The sequence below is a fragment of the Mustelus asterias genome, chromosome X (genome assembly GCF_964213995.1).
Source record: "Mustelus asterias chromosome X, sMusAst1.hap1.1, whole genome shotgun sequence".
Taxonomy (NCBI): Eukaryota; Metazoa; Chordata; class Chondrichthyes; order Carcharhiniformes; family Triakidae; genus Mustelus; species Mustelus asterias.
The window spans coordinates 1,500,841-1,519,025 of NC_135834.1; the positions used below are offsets into that span (position 1 = coordinate 1,500,841).

At 43.9% G+C, this 18,185-nt stretch overlaps 1 protein-coding gene and 1 non-coding gene across 4 annotated transcripts; one reads left to right on the forward strand and one right to left on the reverse strand.

Moving 5' to 3' along the window:
• Window positions 1-1,807: 1,807 nt before the first annotated feature.
• On the reverse strand, window positions 1,808-1,889 carry trnas-aga (transfer RNA serine (anticodon AGA)). The gene has a single exon. It is a non-coding gene; the product is annotated as a tRNA-Ser (tRNA).
• Window positions 1,890-6,283: 4,394 nt separating this feature from the next.
• Window positions 6,284-17,959, forward strand: LOC144481936 (uncharacterized). 3 transcript variants are annotated; one of them, XM_078201106.1, is made up of 4 exons: window positions 6,284-6,309; window positions 7,618-7,720; window positions 12,840-12,947; window positions 15,105-17,959. In XM_078201106.1, the coding sequence occupies exon 4, from the start codon at window positions 15,150-15,152 to the stop codon at window positions 15,834-15,836; it is 687 nt and encodes a 228-aa protein (XP_078057232.1). In that variant the 5' UTR covers window positions 6,284-6,309; window positions 7,618-7,720; window positions 12,840-12,947; window positions 15,105-15,149; the 3' UTR covers window positions 15,837-17,959. The 3 variants fall into 3 exon arrangements, with proteins under 3 accessions (XP_078057232.1, XP_078057231.1, XP_078057233.1); XM_078201105.1 differs by having other exon boundaries at window positions 6,289-6,332; XM_078201107.1 differs by lacking the exon at window positions 7,618-7,720 and having other exon boundaries at window positions 6,294-6,332; window positions 15,105-17,953.
• Window positions 17,960-18,185: the final 226 nt, after the last annotated feature.

The following is an 18,185-nucleotide window of genomic DNA, read 5'->3' on the forward strand; positions in this document are numbered from 1 at the left end:
GTAGGGTGTTAGCGTGGATTGTGGATTGGCTATCCAACAGGAAGCAGAGAGTTGGAATAAATGGGTGCTTTTCTGGTTGGCAGATGGTGACTAGTGGCGTGCTGCAGGGATCAGTACTGGGGCCTCAACTGTTTACTATTTACAAAGATGATCTGGAGGAGGGGACTGAGTGTAGAGTAACAAAGTTGGCTGACGACACGAAGATAAGTGGGAAAGTGAATTGCGTGGAGGAAGCAGAAGGTCTGCAGAGAGATTTGGATAGGCTGAGTGAGTGGGCGAGGATCTGGCAGATGGAGTATAATGTTGGCAAATGCGAGGTTATTCACTTTGCAAGAAATAATAGCAAATTGGATTATTATTTAAATGGAAAAAAAGTACATCCAAATTTCAAGTTGAACAGATTCCGGTTAATTCTGCGCTTGAACACACGCCCCGATTTTGCAGCCCTGGCTGCCAGACTTCCAGATGGAGCAAATGTTCCACAAATGGCAAATGCATCCAGTCTGCAAAATGGCAACATGTTGACAATATTCCGACTGAATTTCGGAACATACTTTACTATTTTTGCAGAAAAAAATATTTCATATAAACCGGGGGGTGAACATCAAATGCAGGTTGTGTGTGCCCGAGCCAAATCCCATGAAAGTCATTTAAAAAGAAAATGCCATTCCATCAGGTCGAAGATGCGCGATCAGCCAGCAGTGAAAAATGTCAACTTCTGAACTTCATGATGCAACTCAATAGAAAAAAGCAGTTGCTCATCGTGGGCTCAATTCCCAATGTTGGCCGGTTAGAGCGTGGTGCTAATAACGCCAAGGTCGCGGGTTCAATTTCGTTTCCCGGGTCGGTAGTTTTTGTCACCACAGGCTGTTTTTCTTCGCGTGCTTCCTTCCCGTCACGGTGCAGCTATTTTTCTCCTTGATAACTTTTAAACTGGGAAAATTTCTTCGAACCATTCTGACAAATTGACCATCTTTTCAAACTTCTGTGCCAAAAACCGGGAGGACGAATATGAAAGGTTACTCGGTGGGAAAGGCGTTTTCTTTGGAAAGAGTGGACTGGCGGAGAAAGATTGAGCTTCATCTCATTAAATTCACAACAGAGTGCTGACGTAATGTTGTTCATTTGGCTACGAAATCGTTTATGAAAGCACTAGATCATGCTCAGGTGGTAACATCTGCAGTTTGACCTCAGTACGGAGCCTTACGGCTGATGCTGGCTGGTCACCACTCTTCAGAAAAGACATTAGAAAGGGGACAGATGATACTTCATGGGAGGTATACAATGATAAAATAATTCCGGTGTGAGGCTATGTTGGAGAAGTTCGGGTAGTTCCACGTCGAACATAGAAAATTCGAAGATGTGCCAGGGGGGGGCTTCTTCATGCAGAGAGTGGTGGGAGTGTGGAATGAGCTGCCGGATAAAGTGGTAAGAAAAACTTGGACGGGTTCATGGATGGAGGGATATGGTCCAAGTGCAGGTCAGTGGGACTAGGCATAAAATGGTTCGGCACAGACAAGAAGGGCCAAAAGGCCTGTTTCTGAGCTGTAATTTTCTATGGTTCTATGGTTCTAACTGTGATTTTCCAGCTGATACGGGATTTCGACAGAGTAAACAGTCAAAATGCTCACTCTCCGCGCAGGTGCAAAACTGTAGTTGTCAGATGCAAATTTGTTGAGAAAACATCTCGAGAGGATCGGCATCAACTTCACGCAAAGTTGGTGGGATCTGCAACCATTCAACATGGAAAAGTGATGGAAAGCGCCGTCCGTTCCAACGAGACGGAGTGAAACTTAAATGAGAAATACGTAATCAGCAGGATTCGAACCTGCGCGGGGAAACCCCAATGGATATCTAGTCCATCGCCTTAACCACTCGGCCATGACTACACTGCAGGCCCCAACGAATCATACTGATATCCACTCAATAATTCTTAGAGCCGGCCTCCTTGATGTGATGCTGACCTCTTGTGATGGATGCAAATGCGATTAATTTCTCTGCTCATGTCATGCGTCTGTGTCCTTTCCCCATGTCGGCTCAATTTCATCTGTCGTCTAACGCCCTTTTCATTCGGATACAGCAGATGGGTGGATTGAAACAAACATTTGCAAGCATTCTATATATATATATATATATATCCATACACTCAGAACGAGATGTAACACAAACTTTACATCTTTACACAACTTTACACAAACGTTTGGCAAGTAAAAAATATGGGGCCTGCACTGCTGGTTAAAACCACTTCACAGCAGTATTGGGAGCAGCTGCTCCTGTGAGCTGGGTGTTGGCTATGTCTCGGGCCTGTGCTTCGAGCTTTCAACCAATTACAATTCTCTGCAATAATAATACAAATTGCAAGGGCCCTGTTGTGAATGTATTATTAGTTGCTGGTACTGTGTTTATGTTAGTTTGCTGTTTTATTATTTTATCACTGTGATTTGTTTGTAACCCCGGAAGGTGTAGCCTACAGAGGATTTGATAAATCCCGGGAGGCAAAACCCCAGCAGGGCAAAAATCCTGAAGGCAGAGCCCTGTGAGGTTGCAGATAACTCCCAATCGTCAATTCTTATTGTAATAGAGTTGTTTGTTACTGTATCAAGGATGGTATATTATTTGCTGTACTGTGTTTATATTAGTTTGTTGTTTTATTTTAATGCCTAACCCCCGGAAGGTGTAGGCTCGGAAAGGGCAACCCTGGAAGTTGAAAGCCCCGAAGGGGAAAATATGGAGGGTGAAGCCCTGAAAAGTTACAGATTACTCGCAATGGACCCCATTCTCATTGGAAGGGAGTTGTTTGTTACTGTCGTAAGGATGGTGTGTTAGCTGTCGGTATTGTGTATATATTAGCTTGCTAGTTTATAGTCATTGTTAATTGCAACCTCGGAAGGCCTGGCTGCAGATAACTCGCAATGCATGCTAGCTGTTGATATTGTATTTATATTATAATATGTTTTGTTTGACATCTGGATGAGCTCTTTGTAACCCTGGAAGTTGTAGCCTGGGAAGGCGTGGCCCCGGGAGGCCTCAGAAGGTGAAACCCCAGAAGGTTACAAATAACTTATAATGGACCCTATTTTTCATTTGGGCTAGGAGTTGTGTTTTTTTTACAGTATAAAGGACGGCATGTTTGCTGTTGTTATTGTGTTCGTTTGTGCTGTTGCATTAAGGATGGCATATTAATTGTTGACATTGTGTTATATCGGTTGTCATTTTACAATTTATCATTGTGAGACTGTATTCTGATTTAGAACCATAGAAAATTACAGCTCAGAAACAGGCCTTTTGGCCCTTCTTGTCTGTGCCGAACCATTTTATGCCTAGTCCCACTGACCTGCACTTGGACCATATCCCTCCACACCCCTCTCATCCATGAACCCGTCCAAGTTTTTCTTAAATGTTAAAAGTGACCCCGCATTTACCACTTTATCTGGCAGCTCATTCCACACTCCCACCACTCTCTGCGTGAAGAAGCCCCCCCTAATATTCCCTTTAAACTTTTCTCCTTTCACCCTTAACCCATGCCCTCTGGTTTTTTTCTCCCCTAGCCTCAGCGGAAAAAGCCTGCTTTTGTAAATTGAAATTGTAATGTATTTTCGTTTGTACTTGGATGAACTGTTTAAATAAAAAGATTGTCTCCTTTTGATGGAGCAATTAGGGTGACATTGGGATTCCCCAGTGATCACAGCATAAATCAGCACAATCATTGGCTCTTTCTGAGCACTAATAGAAGATCGTCCAAACAAATCAAGAAAACAGACCAAAGTTATTATGAAGACAACCAGAAACAGGATTGATTCTTAATGTTTAAATAATGTTTTGTATCTGTCACTGGGAGAGAACAGAATTGGATTAGATTTTGAATCTCAGTGACATTAATGACATGGATTTCAAGAATTTCACTGCACACTCCTGAGTCACTGTTCATTCCCACATTATCTTCTCCGTAATCTGACCAATCTCCCGTGATTCCATCCAGAGAGATGACGGGACATTTTTGGTGAGGGCCAGGATCATTTTTCAGACGATGGACAGCATCTCGGTCGCGAGACAGTGACTCAGGAAGGCGTACCAAGATGATGAAATAAGTTAACAAATACTCAATTGTCTGGTAGTGTGACCGAGTGGTGTAAGGCGCTGGATTTGGGCTCTCCTCTCTATGAAGGCGTGGCTAAATTTTCGCCTCAGTCTCCAGTAAGAATTGAACTCGCGACCACTGGTTTACAAAAGCTAGCGATGTAACCAGTGAGCTATGAAAGTAATTACGTACCGAAGTTTTTAGTAAGTTTACCATAAACCGTGAAGCGAGAGACAGGCTGCATTTTCTGTGGGTGAATTTGATCAGTGTGGAAATGTCTGAGATGGAGAACAGGGAGTTAAAAAATGCGACTTGAAAGCAGCAGAATGGGCGTATCAAATTCTTGTGTGATCAATGTTTGTACAATATGATTTTCTTCTGAGGTTATTGCTTATGTTACATCTCTGACTTTTCCAACTCAGATACAAGTTCATCCAGCTGGAAAATTAATGTTCTTTCTCCCTTCACAGACTCTGACTCAAAGCAGAAAATGTTGGGAATGCTCAGCAAATGTTCAGTGACAAATACTCTGAATTCGAATCATTCTGAAATTTCAAGCATCTGACATGTTTCTACCAGTTTTGAACAGGAAATTTTTCATATGTGAAGCGAATGTGATAACCACTACACAACAGAGATTAGAAGGGAAGCAGATCCGATTTACTAAAGGAGCAATTAAACTGGTTCCACAAGCCCGTCAGTTGCACACAGCAATTTATTGTCTCTGCTGGTTCCTCCTGTCAAAATGGATAATGATACATTTCACTGTATTAAATTTTAGCAATCACATCTTCAGCTAAAGGTTAAAAGAAAGGAAGTCAATGGTATCGATCTGGCAGTGGTGGAATTCGATCCAACTTCTCCACAAATGATGCTGCCGATAAGTTAGTGTCTTACAGCACTCATCAACATACCAGCAAAAAGCAGCTGGTGTCATATCTGGTATTTATGTTAGTTTGTTTTATTTAATCATTGTGATTTGTTTCTAACCCCTGAAGGCGAAAATCCGGAAGACAAAGCCCTGGTATTGGCAGTGTATAGGATCAATGAAGTAGGATTGGGTAAAATGTCCCATTGAGCCTTCGCCACCATCGAATAATATCATGTCGGATCCACAGCCTCAACACCAATTCCCCATCCCAACCCAATATTATCTTAGAGTCCAAAAATCTCTCTCCACCTCAGCTTTCAATATTCTTATCAACTGAGGATTCTGGGATTGGGAAGTCTGAAGTCTGGGATACAGAATCCCAAAGAGTCACAAGCCTTTGTGTGAAGAAATGTCTCCTCACCTCAGTCCTAAATGGCTGACACATTATCCGGAAAATGTGAGCCCAATTCTTACATTTCTAACAAAAGTGTAGGGATATCATAGAAACCCTACAGTACAGAAAGAGGCCATTCAGCCCATCGAGTCTGCACTGATCACAATCCTACCCAGGCCCTACCCCATATCCCTAAATATTTTACCCGCTAATCTACGCATCCCAGGACACTAAGGGGCAATTTTAGCATGGCCAATCAACCTAACCCGCACATCTTTGGACTGTGGGAGGAAACCGGAGCACCCGGAGGAAACCCACGCAGACACGAGGAGAATGTGCAAACTCCACACAGACAGTGACCCAAGCCGGGAATTGAACCCAGGTCCCTACAGCTGTGAAGCAGCAGTGCTAACCACTGTGCTACTGTGCCGCCCATGGGAGTAGGGCCTGGGTGGGATTGTGGTCGGTGCAGACTCGATGGGCCGAATGGCCTTTTTCTGCACTGTAGGATTTCTATGATGCTACCAGACCTGCTGAGCCTTTCCAGCACTTCCTGTTTTTATGTAACTGTTTATTGTACAGAGGAGCTTTAATACTTTTATTATTGTATGAAGGAGAGTCACCCGGACTCGAAACATTAATTTGGTTTCTCTCTCCACTGATGCTGCCAGAATTCCTGAGACTTTCCAGTATTTTGTATTTCAAGTTCAGATTTTATAGCATTTGCAAAGTTTTGCTTGTATAGTAATTTCATATCTTGATATATTGGTTTCAATCTTCATTGGATCACAAAACATGACATTATAGCAAAAACATCAAGTTCCAATGGCGGGGCTGTCACCCAGCATTCACAGCGGCTCAGAAGGTGCCATATCTTCCCTGCTAGGATCTTGCACATGCGTATTATGAGGATGATTTGAGCATGCGCTTTGCGATCTTTCCCCTGAGCGTGCGTCGTGCTGCTCTGTGAGTAGATCTGCGGAGAGCGGGTGAGAAAATGGCGAATGCACCATAATAATTAATAGGTCGGCGGGAGGAATGGAGCGGGCGGGGAGGGTTCATAAACACTTGGTGCAGGCCGTAGGCCCGGAATCAGAAACTCGCGGCCTCGCGTTTGTAGCGAAAAGACCGGCGATGGCCCGGGGAGCGGCTGTGCAGCAGGGCGCATGCGCGCTCACCGTGCTACAGGCAGCAGGAGGAGAGAAAGTTGTGAATAAGAACTTAAGAAATAGGAGCAGGAGTAGGCCATCTAGCCCCTCGAGCCTGCCCCGCCATTCAATAAGATCATGGCTGATCTGATAGTGGGTTCAGCTCCCCATAACCCTTAATTCCCCTATTGATCAGAAATCTATCTACCTGTGACTTAAACATATTCAACGAGGTAGCCTCCACTGCTTCAATGGGCAGAGAATTCCAGAGATTCACTACCCTCTGGGAGAAGAAGTTCCTCCTCAACTCTGTCCTAAATGGACTCCCCCTTATTTTGAGGCTGTGTCCTCCAGTTCTTGTTTCCTTTCTAAGTGGAAAAAATCTCTGCCTCTACCCTGTCTAGCCCCTTCATTATCTTATATGTCTCTATAAGATCTCCCCTCAGCCTTCTAAACTCCAACGAGTACAGGCCCAATGTACTCAATCTCTCCTCATAAGCTAAGCCCCGTCATCTCCGGTATCAACTTGGTGAACCTTCTCTGTACTCCCTCCAAGGCCAATACATCCTTCCACAAATAAGGGGACCAAAATTGCACACACTACTCCAGTTGCGGCCTCACCAGTACCTTGTACAATTGCAGCAAGACCTCCCTGCTTTTATACTCCATCCCCTTCGCGATAAAGGCCAACATTCCATTTGCCTTCTTGATCACCTGCTGCACCAACAAACTGAGTTTTTGCGATTCATGCACAAGGACCCCCAGGTCCCTCTGCACAATAGCATGTTGTAATTTTTCACCATTTAAATAATAGTCCATTTTACTATTATTCCTTCCAAAGTTGTCAACGTTATACTCCATCTGCCAGATCCTCACCCACTCACTTAGCCTATCCAAATCTCTCTGCAGACTTTCCGCATCCTCCACGCAATTCACTTTCCCACTCATCTTTGTATCATCATTCTATCCTGGACACTCACTGATGGGTTTTGGAAATTCCTTTTACAGGGGATTAGAAGAGGGCATTTACATACAGAAAACTCAAAACAAGCGAAATGTTTGTATCTTCTCAATGTATATCCTGGACTGACAGTGCTAGATTTTTTTGTAACCTTTTATTTTACAGAATGGAAAGGATATGCAGACTGGAAACGCAAGCCAAGCATCACATCAAATTCTGACAAGAGTCACTCGATTCATTGGAACCTGTATATTATCAGCATCTGAGTGTAAGTACTAAGTTGTGGGTCATCACAATGTTTCTGTGGTGTAGTTGTTATCACATTTGCCTCACGCACAAAAGGTCCTCTGTTTGACCACAGGCAGAATCATTTTATGGGCGGCATGGTGGCACACTGGTTAGCACTGCTGCCTCTCAGTGCCAGGGACCCAGGTTTGATTCCTGGCTTGGGTCACTATCTGTGTGGAATCTGCACGTTCTCCCTGTGTCTGTGTGGGTTTCCTTCTGGTGCTCCGGTTTCCCCTCAGTCTGAAAGACGTGCTGCTTAAGGTGCATTGGCCATGCTAAATGCTTCCTCAGGTTACCCGAACAGGCGCCGGAGTGTGGCGACTAGGGGATTTTCACAGTAACTTCATTGCAGTGTTAATGTATGTCTACTTGTGACACTAATAACTGAACTTTTAAAATTATCACTCACTGTGTAAAATTTCTTCCTCAAATCTGTGTCCTGTGATCCTTTTACCATCAGCTTTTCTTTACTATTTTATCTAAATCTGTCATCAATATCTAGTTTTTTATTATTCTTTCATGGGATGTGGACATTGCTGGATGGGCTAGTATTTGTTGCCCATCCCCAATTACCCTTGAACTAAGTGTCTTGCCGGGCCATTTCAAAGGTCGTTTAATAGTCATAGAATCCCTACAGTGCGGAAGGAGGCCATTCGGCCCATCAAGTCTGCACCAACCACAACCCCATCCATGCCCTATTCCTGTAACCCCGCTTATTTACACTGCTAATCACCCCTGACATTCAGGTTAATTTACCATGGCTAATCAACTTAACCCGCACATCTTTGGACTGTGGGAGGGAACCGGAGTACCTAGAGGAATCTCGCACAGACACGGGGAGCATGTGTAAACTCCACACAGATAGTGACCCGAGGCCAGAATTGAACCCGGATCCCTGGCGCTGTGTGGCTTCCATGCTAACCACTGTGCCACCGTGCTGCCCACATTGTGTGGATGGCACAGTGGTTAGCACTGATTTGATGTCCCTCCTCGTCTGGCCTTCAAGTGACTCCACATTGTTGTGGATGTGGAGTCACTTGAAGGTCAGAGGAGGAAGGACGTCAGATTTCCTTCCCTAAAGGATATTAGTGAACCAGATGTTTTGTGCGACAATTGACAATGGCTTCATCATCAGAATTAGTTTTAATTACAGATTTTACTTTACATAATGCTATCAAATCCCCCCTCAATCTCATTTTCTACATGGGGGGGGGGGAAAGTTCCTGCTTCTCTAAACCAACTGATTAAATGAATACTTTACCGGGGGTAGATGGTCTCCAGGTCATGATGACAGATGAGAAAACTCCATCACTAGATGGGTTCCGAATTAAGAAGGAAAACGTGTTTAAATGAGAAATAAGAAGGGGGAAATCACTTTGATAGGGTTGTACTATAGGCCCCCAAATAGTCAGCAGGAAATTGAGGAGCAAATATGTAAGGAGATTACAGATAGCTCCAAGAAAAATAGGGCGGTAATAGTCGGAGATTTTAATTTTCCCAACATTGACTGGGACAGCCATAGTATTAGAGGGTTGGATGGAGAGAAATTTGTTGAGTGTATTCAGGAGGAATTTCTCATTCAGTATGTGGATGGCCCGACTAGAGAGGGGGCAAAACTTGACCTCCTCTTGGAAAGGGGCAGGTGACAGAAGTGTTAGTGAGGGATCACTTTGGGACCAGTGACCATAGTTCTATTAGTTTTAAGATAGCTATGGAGAATGATAGGTCTGTCCCAAAAGTTAATATTCCAAACTGGGGCAAGGCCAATTTTGATGGTATCAGGCAGGAACTTTCAATAGTTAATTGGGGGAGTCTGTGGGAAGGCAAAGGGATGTCTGGTAAGTGGCATGCTGGCAGAAGTCGGGAACTGAAGGGCAAGGCTGGCAGAAGTCGGGAACCCTGGATGACCCGGGATATTGAGGCCCTGGTTAAGAAGAAGAAAGAGGCACATGACGTGCATAGGCAGCTGGGATCAAGTGAATCTCTTGAAGAGTATAGGGGGTGTAGGAGTAGAATTAAGAGAGAAATCAGGGGGGCAAATAGGGGACACAAAATTGTTTTGGCAGACGAGGCAAAGGAGAATCCAAAGAGCTTCTACAAATACATAAAGGGCAAAAGAGTAACAAGGGAGAGAGTAGGGCCTCTTAAGGATTAACAAGGTCATCTATGTGCGGATCCACAAGAGATGGGTGAGAACCTAAATGAATATTTCTCATCCGTATTTACTGTTGAGAAAAGCACGGACGTTAGGGAACTTGGGGAAATAAATATTGATGTCTTGAGGAGTGTACATATTACAGAGAAGGAGGTGCTGGAAGTCTTAAAGCGCATCAAGGTAGATAAATCCCCGGGACCTGATGAGGTATATCCCAGGACGTTGTGGGAGGCTAGGGAGGAAATTGCGGGTCCCTTAGCCGAGATATTTGAATCATCGATAGTTACGGGTGAGGTGCCTGAAGATTGGAGAGTGGCAAATGTTGTGCCTTTGTTTAAAAAGGGCTGCAGGGAAAAGCCTGGGAACAACAGGCCAGTGAGCCTCACATCTGTGGTGGGTAAGTTGTTGGAAAGTATTTTGAGAGACAGGATCTACAGGCATTTAGAGATGCAAGGACTGATTAGGGACAGTCAGCATGGCTTTGTGAGTGGAAAATCATGTCTCACAAATTTGATTGAGTTTTTTGAAGGGGTCACCAAGAAGGTAGATGGGGGCAGTGCAGTTGATGTTGTCTACATGGACTTTAGCAAGGCCTTTGACAAGGTATCGCATGGTAGGTTGTTGCATAAAGTTAAATCTCACGGGATCCAGGGTGAGGTATCTAAATGGATACAAAATTGGCTTCTTGACAGAAGCCAGAGGGTAGTTGTAGAGGGTTGTTTTTCAAACTGGAGGCCTGTGACCAGCGGTGTGCCTCAGGGATCAGTGCTGGGCCCACTGTTATTTGTCATTTATATTAATGATTTGGATGAGAATATAGGGGGCATGGTTAGTAAGTTTGCTGATGACACCAAGATTGGTGGCATAATGGACAGTGAGGAAGGATATCTCCAATTGCAACGGGATCTTGATCAATTGGGCCAGTGGGCTGACGAATGGCAGATGGAGTTTAATTTAGACAAATGCGAGGTGATGCATTTTGGTAGATTGAACCAGGGGGACAAGTTGGGCCAAAAGGCCTGTTTCCAGGGCAGGACTTGCTCAGTTAATGGTAGGGCGTTGGGGAGAGTTACAGAACAAAGAGATCTTGGGGTACAGGTTCATAGCTCCTTGAAAGTGGAGTCACAGGTGGTGAAGAAGGTATTGGGCATGCTTGGTTTCATCGGTCAGAACATTGGATACAGGAGTTGGGACGTCTTGTTGAAGTTGTACAAGACATTGGTAAGGCCACACTTGGAATACTGTGTGCAATTCTGGTCACCCTATTATAGAAAGGATATTATTAAACTAGAAAGAGTGCAGAAAAGATTTACGAGGATGCTACCGGAACTTGATGGATTGAGTTATAAGGAGAGGCTGAATAGACCGGGACTTTTTTCTCTGGAGCGTAGGAGGCTGAAGGGTGATCTTATAGAGGTCTATAAAATAATGAGGGGCATAGACAAGGTAGATAGTCAATATCTTTTCCCAAAGGTAGGGGAGTCTAAAACTAGAGGGCATAGGTTTAAGTTGAGAGGGGAGAGATACAAAAGTGTCCAGAGGGGCAATTTTTTTCACCCAGAGGGTGGTGAGTGTCTGGAACAAGCTGCCAGAGGTAGTAGTAGAGGCGGGTACAATTTTGTCTTTTAAAAAGCATTTAGACAGTTACATGGGTGTGATGGGTATAGAGGGATATGGGCCAAATGCGGGCGGCATGGACAAGTTGGGCCGAAAGGCCTGTTTCCATGCTGTAAACCTCTGTGACTCTAAGTAAAGACTGTCAGTGCTGAAACGTGTCAGAGCACCAGGACGGGATGAGATACATCCAAGTGTGTTCAAGGAAGTGAGAGAGGAAATTGTAGAGGCACTGGGCATAATCTTTCAGTGTTCTGTAGACTCAAGGGAGGTGCCAGGGGACTGAAGAATTGCAACATTGTGTCCTTATTAAAATAACGTTGAAAAGGTAAGTCCAGCAAATGCAGACCAGTCAGTTTAACTTCAGTAGTGGGCAAAGATCTAGAAACAATAAAATAAGATAGATTTAGTGGTCTCACAGAAAAATATAGGTTGATTCGGAAAAGTCGGCATGGGCTTTGAAAGGGGAAATTGTGTTCAACTCACTTGCTGAAGCTTTTTGAAGAGGTAACAGATATGTTTGATTAGCTGCTGATGTGGTGTACATGGTCTTTCCATGGAAATTGATAGTGCCGCACTACAGTGTGCACCGTAATTTTGTGAACCTTTCAGTTAAAATCCTTCATGTCTCCAACCATTCTGGTGACTCTCCTCTGCACCCTCCCAGAACCCTCCCATCCTCCATAATGTGTGGTAATCTCTGGTTCGCACAGACCCAGAAGTTCTGTGTCATCATCGCACACTGACACAGTTACGTCACCCCCGCTCCCCGAGAATTTCCTCAAATGGGTGATTTTTCTCTGACTCCAGTGCTTCTGATATCTTTCCAGTTGCAGGCTCCAGCAGGAGATTTTGACATTGAAAACAATGAAATTGTTTGAGAGATGAGTATTTTAGATTATTAATCTGTAACTTAGAGTTTTTACTGCTGTGTTGTGTTATCTGTGAGAGGCTCCATGTCTCTGGGGCTGGTGTGACTCCTTTAACGTGGATCTGAATCCATGTCCATCCATTGCTCTGTTTCGCCTCAGCCCTCCCTGATCACTTCTCTGCTATTTCCTAACTCCCTCTGTCTCTAATAATGGGTGTATTTTGACAATGTTTTGTGTCTTAATGTATCTAAATTAAGTTTATGCTGCTGCCCATCCCCTGACTACATGCTGCTGTCTTACCAGCTTTATCTTTCCACAGAATCGTCCATAGTCTGGAATTGTTTCTCCTGCTCTATTGTCCATTTCTCCTCCATTTCTGACCATCAAATTCTGTGTCATTTTCATCCCCGTAATTCATTTTGAACGGTGTAATGTTGACTCTGTTTCTCTCTTTACAGATACGAGCAATGTATTGTCAATCCCCAGTTGCCTGTGGGGAAGATGAAGTTTGACGTTGTTGAACCTTGGCAGTCTGTCTGGTCAAGGTGTTCCCACAATGCTGTTAGGTAAGGAGTTACCGGTTATTCACCCAGTGATGATGAAGGAATGGTGAGACATCTCCACAACAACAATTACAATTATGTAGCACGTTTCATTTAAGACAGTGTTCCAAATCATTTCACACTGAGCCACATAGAGGTATTGGAGAAGATGACCAAAAGCTTGGTCAAAGAGGTAATTTTTAAGGAGAATCTTAGGGAAAGTGATGGAGAGCAGGGGATTAAGGAAGGGAATTCCAGAGATTGGAGACATGGAATCTGACAGAATAGCCACCAGTAATGGAGCAATTAAAATACAAAATATTAAAGAATCCAGAATTAGGGGATCACCAATATTTGGGAGGATTGTGAGGCTGAAGGAGATTACAGAGATAGGGAGGGGTGAGACCATGGAGGGGTTCGAAAACAAGGATGAGAATTTTAAAATGTATTTCCTCCTTAACCAGGAATCTTTATTGGTCTTCTTTCTCTATTATCTTCTGCCCCTGTATCTGAACTTTCTGGGTTTGTTGAACTCGAACTCCCAAGTCCCATTGTATTACAGCTTTCTCTCTCCATTTAAATAATACTCTGCACTCTCATTCTTTCTTCTAAAATGAACAATCTCACATTTGCCTGCATTGAGAAATCCATCCATCTTGGACAGTTGTGAGGCTGGAGGAGATTATAGAGATAGGGAGGGGTGAGACCAATGAAAGGATATAAAATTTAGAATGTGTTTCTTAACCTGGAGCCTTTGTGTTGCTTCTTAACCTTGACTTTGCAGGTCAGTGAGCACAGGGGCGATGGGTGAACAAGACTTGGTGTGAGTAAGCACAGGGGCAGCAGTGTGGATAACCTCGAGATTACAGGGAGGTTGAATGTGTGAGGCCAGCCGGGAGTGCGTTAGGAGAGTTAAGTGTAGAGTTAACAAAGAAATTGATGAGAGTTTCAGCGGCAGATGAGCTGAAACTGCGGTGGAGTTGGGTGATTTTACTGAGGTGGAAAAGGGCCGTTTTGGTGATGATGTGGATTTGTGGTTGGAAGTCCATCTTGGGGTGAAATATTTCACCATGGTTGTGAGCAATCTGGTTCAGTTTCAGACAGTTGCCAGGGAGAGGGATGGAGTCATTCGCTAGGGAGTGAAATTTGTAGCAGGGACTGAAGACAATGGCGTCTCAATATTTAAATGGAGGAAATTTCTGTTCATCCAGTACTGGATGTTGGATAAGTCAGGGTGGTGTGTGTCTTGGAACATGGAGGTGATAGTGTTCACATACACCTGCTGACCTTCTCCTTCTAGGAGAGTTGTGATCAAGGCTTTGGATGGGTCTGTCAAATTTTGGATCAAGATACATAGAAACACAGAAGATAGGTGCAGGAGTAGGCCATTCGGCCCTTCAAGCCTGCAGCACCATTCAATATGATCATGGCCGATCATGCTCTTTCAGTATCCCACTCCTGCTTTCTCTCCATACCCCTTGATCGCTTTAGCTGCAAGGGCCGCATCCAGCACCCACTTGAACATATCTAATGAACTGGCCCCAATAGGTTTCTGTTGTAGAGAATTCCACAGGTTCACAACTCTCCGAGTGAAGAAATTCTTCCTCATCTCAGTCCTGAATGGCTTACCCCTCATTCTTAGACTGTGGCCCCTAGTTCTGGACTTCCCCAACATCGGGAGCATTCTTCCCGCATCCAGCCTGTCAGTCCGATCAGGATTTTATGTTTCTATGAGATCCCCTCTCATTCTTCGAAATTCCAGTGAGTACAAGTCCAGTCGATGCAGTCTTTCTTCATATGGCAGTCCTGCCATTCTGGGAATCGGTCTGGTGAACCTTCACTGGACTCCCTCTAATAGCAAGAATATCCTTCCTCCGAATAGGAGACTAAAACTGCACACAATTCTCAAGGTACGAACACAAAATCCATTTCTCCTCCTCTTCCCCTCCCACAGAGGCCAGAGTCCTAAGTGAGCCCAGACTGGATGGCAGGTTCCCTTCCCTGAAGGACATTAGTGAACCAGTTGGGTTTTTACAACAATCCAGCAGCTTTCATGGTCACTTTTTTCTACTGTCAGCTCCACAAATTACCAGATTCATTCAGCTCAATTTCACAACCTGTCTTTGTGTTTTTGTGGGTTCTCTCTCACTCACTTTTTTCTGTTTTAATTCAATTTCACAGGGTATTAGGAGGAGTGAATTTGCAGTCAGGAAATTGAAGCATAACATGAACAACATGACACATTTTCGATATTCGTCCCAACCTGAATATCATCAGATGTTTAACATGGAAGGGGACAGCACCATTCACAGTGGGGAGAAACCGTACACATGTTGTGTGTGTGGACAAGGATTCAAACAATCATCTGGCCTGTCAAGACACAAGCGTAGTCACACTGGGGAAAAGTCCTGCAAATGTAGGGATTGTGGGAAGGGATTCTATTTCCCATTTCAGCTGGAAATTCATCAGCGCAGTCACACTGGGGAGAAGCCGTTCACCTGCTTCCTGTGTGGGAAGGGATTCGCTCAGTCATCCACCATGCTGAGACACCAGCGAGTTCACGCAGGGGAGAGGCAGTTCACTTGTTCCCAGTGTGGGAAGGGATTCAATCAGTCATCCACCCTGCTGAGGCACCAGCAAATCCACACCGGTGAGAGACCATTCACCTGTTCCAAGTGTGGGAAAAGATTCACTCGGTTATCTCATCTGCTGAGACACCAGCAGGTTCACACTGGGGAGAGGTCATTCATCTGCTCTGAATGTGGGAAGAGATTCGCTCAGTCATCCCACCTGCTGAGACACCAGCAAGTCCACACTGGTGAGAGGTCATTCATCTGCCCTGAATGTGGGAAGAGATTCACTGAGTCATCTCACGTGCTGAGACACCAGCGAGTTCACAAACAATTACAGTGATGGGATTTTCCTGCTGATCACATCCAGGACTGAACTATGTCTACTGGGGTCTGTGTTTGCTGATGTTAATACATCCGACCATACAAATTAGGAGCAGGAGGCGGCCACTTGGCCCCTCTGATCTGCTATGTCATCCAATAAGATCGCAACTAATCTAATTGTAAATTCAACCCCATATTCCTGCCTACCCCTGATAACCTTTCACCCCCTTGTCGATCAAGGATCTATCTACCTCTGCCTTAAAAATGTACAGACTCTGCTTTCACTACCTTTTTGAGGAAGAGATATCCAGAGAGTCTCAGTCCTCTGTCGGAAAAGTTATACAACTTAAATTTAAACACCTTCCAAGCATTCCAGTTTAATAAGACAAACAATGACTTCAGGAAGCACAGTGGAGAACATGCCCCTGTCTACATCAATGGGGACGAAGTAGAAATGGTCGAGAGCTTCAAGTTTTTAGGTGTGCAGATCACCAACAACCTGTTCTGGTCCCCCCATGCCAACACTATAGTTAAGAAAGCCCACCAACGCCTCTACTTTCTCAGAAGACTAAGGAAATTTAGTCTCACCAACTTTTACAGATGCACCATAGAAAGCATTCTTTCTGGTTGTATCACAGCTTGGTATGGTTCCTGCTCTGCCCAAGACCGCAAGGAACTACAAAGGATCGTGAATCCATCACGCAAACCAGCCTCCCATCCATTGACTCTGTATACACTTCCCGCTGCCTCGGCAAAGCAGCCAGCATAATCAAGGATCCCATGCACCCTGGACATTCTCTCTTCCACGTTCCACGTTCTTCCGTCAGGAAAAAGATACAAAAGTGTGAGGTCACGTACCAACTGACTCAAGAACAGCTTCTTCCCTGCTGCTGTCAGATTTTTGAATGGACCTACCTCGCATTAAGTTGGTCTTTCTCTACACTCTAGCTACGACTGTAACATTACATTCTGCACTCTCTCGTTTCCTTCTCTATGAATGGTATGTTTTGTATAGCGTGCAAGAAACAATACTTTTCACTATGTTAATACATGTGACAATAAATCAAATCAGTAATTCAATTATTTCTATATTTAACACTTCTAGTACCAACCCAAACTTAAACAGTTGCAACTCATTAACTCTACTGAACTTTAACTCAAACTGAACATTAACTTTAACTATTTAACTCTTAAACTGCACTTTAACTGAACAGCAATTTTAACTAGTTAACTGAAAATAGATACTACCGAGTTTAGGAAAACCTTGGCCAAGAAATATCCTCGCTGTAGAATCAATCTTCTTCTCTCTGAAGCATTCTTCAGGGTACAAGCTTTGTTGCGACGGTTGGTCTCTTCCAAGTTACCGCGACCAAATAAAGAACTTGCATGTCTTTTATCCACAATTCTCCACTTGCTTCTGGAAGATTCTCTGTCATCCAGCCAATTGTGTCACCAGAAACTGATCACACAGCTCGAACATCCAGTGAAATTACTTTTGAACGACACCATGATGCTTAGCTCATTTTACATATCCCATACATAGCAGTCATATAAATCGGAGCCACGCTGTCTCAGTTAATGTAAACAACTTCCCTGATCTGACCAACACGGGAAACTTCAGATCACAGCTCCCAGACCAGAGCCTCTTTACCACCTGCATCTGGTTTTAATCTATAAGTTGACCAAAATTCCCAGCATGCTTAGCTCTCAGCCAGAATAGCTATTTTAAAGTCACTATTGCCATTATTGTTGTTGAATCATTGTTGTAGCCGTTCTTTCTCCGTCCACAGAAAAGGAATTCTCCTCATCTCTGACTTAAATGGGAACGCCTTATTTTTTAAAAACATGTGACCCCCTAGTTCTAGATTTCCCAACAAGAGGAAACATCTTCTCCATATCCACCCCGTCGAGACTGCTCGGATCTTAGGAGTTTCAATCATGTTACCTCTTAATCTTCCAAACTCCAGTCAATCTAGCATAACCTTTCTTAGTAAGGCAACCAATCTGTTCCTGGTATTAGTCTGGTAAACCTTCTCTGAATTGCTTCTAATGCATTTACATCTTTCTATAAAGAAAATGAACTTTAGCCCAGTTTTAGGATTTAATATTGTGGATAAAATTCTAATAAATGAGATCTGAGTTAAATGCAATGTGTTGAATCTTTTTAATACCTCGAACATAATTTAATTAATTCTGAAATTAGTCCTTCTCCCTGTTTCTCCTCCATCCTCGAGTATGAGGAGCTAATGGAGTAAAATAGAACAATGGCAAGAGGTCGGAACTCGGGAAATTAAATAACAAAGATATCATGGACACAAGTCAAACCGAGTTGTAATGCTAATATTAAAGACCAAAGCGGCTTTTCAAT

What these genes read in the sequence shown, in the direction of transcription:
- LOC144481936 (XM_078201106.1), top strand. Translation starts at nt 15,150, where the DNA reads ATGAACAACATGACACATTTTCGATATTCGTCCCAACCTGAATATCAT.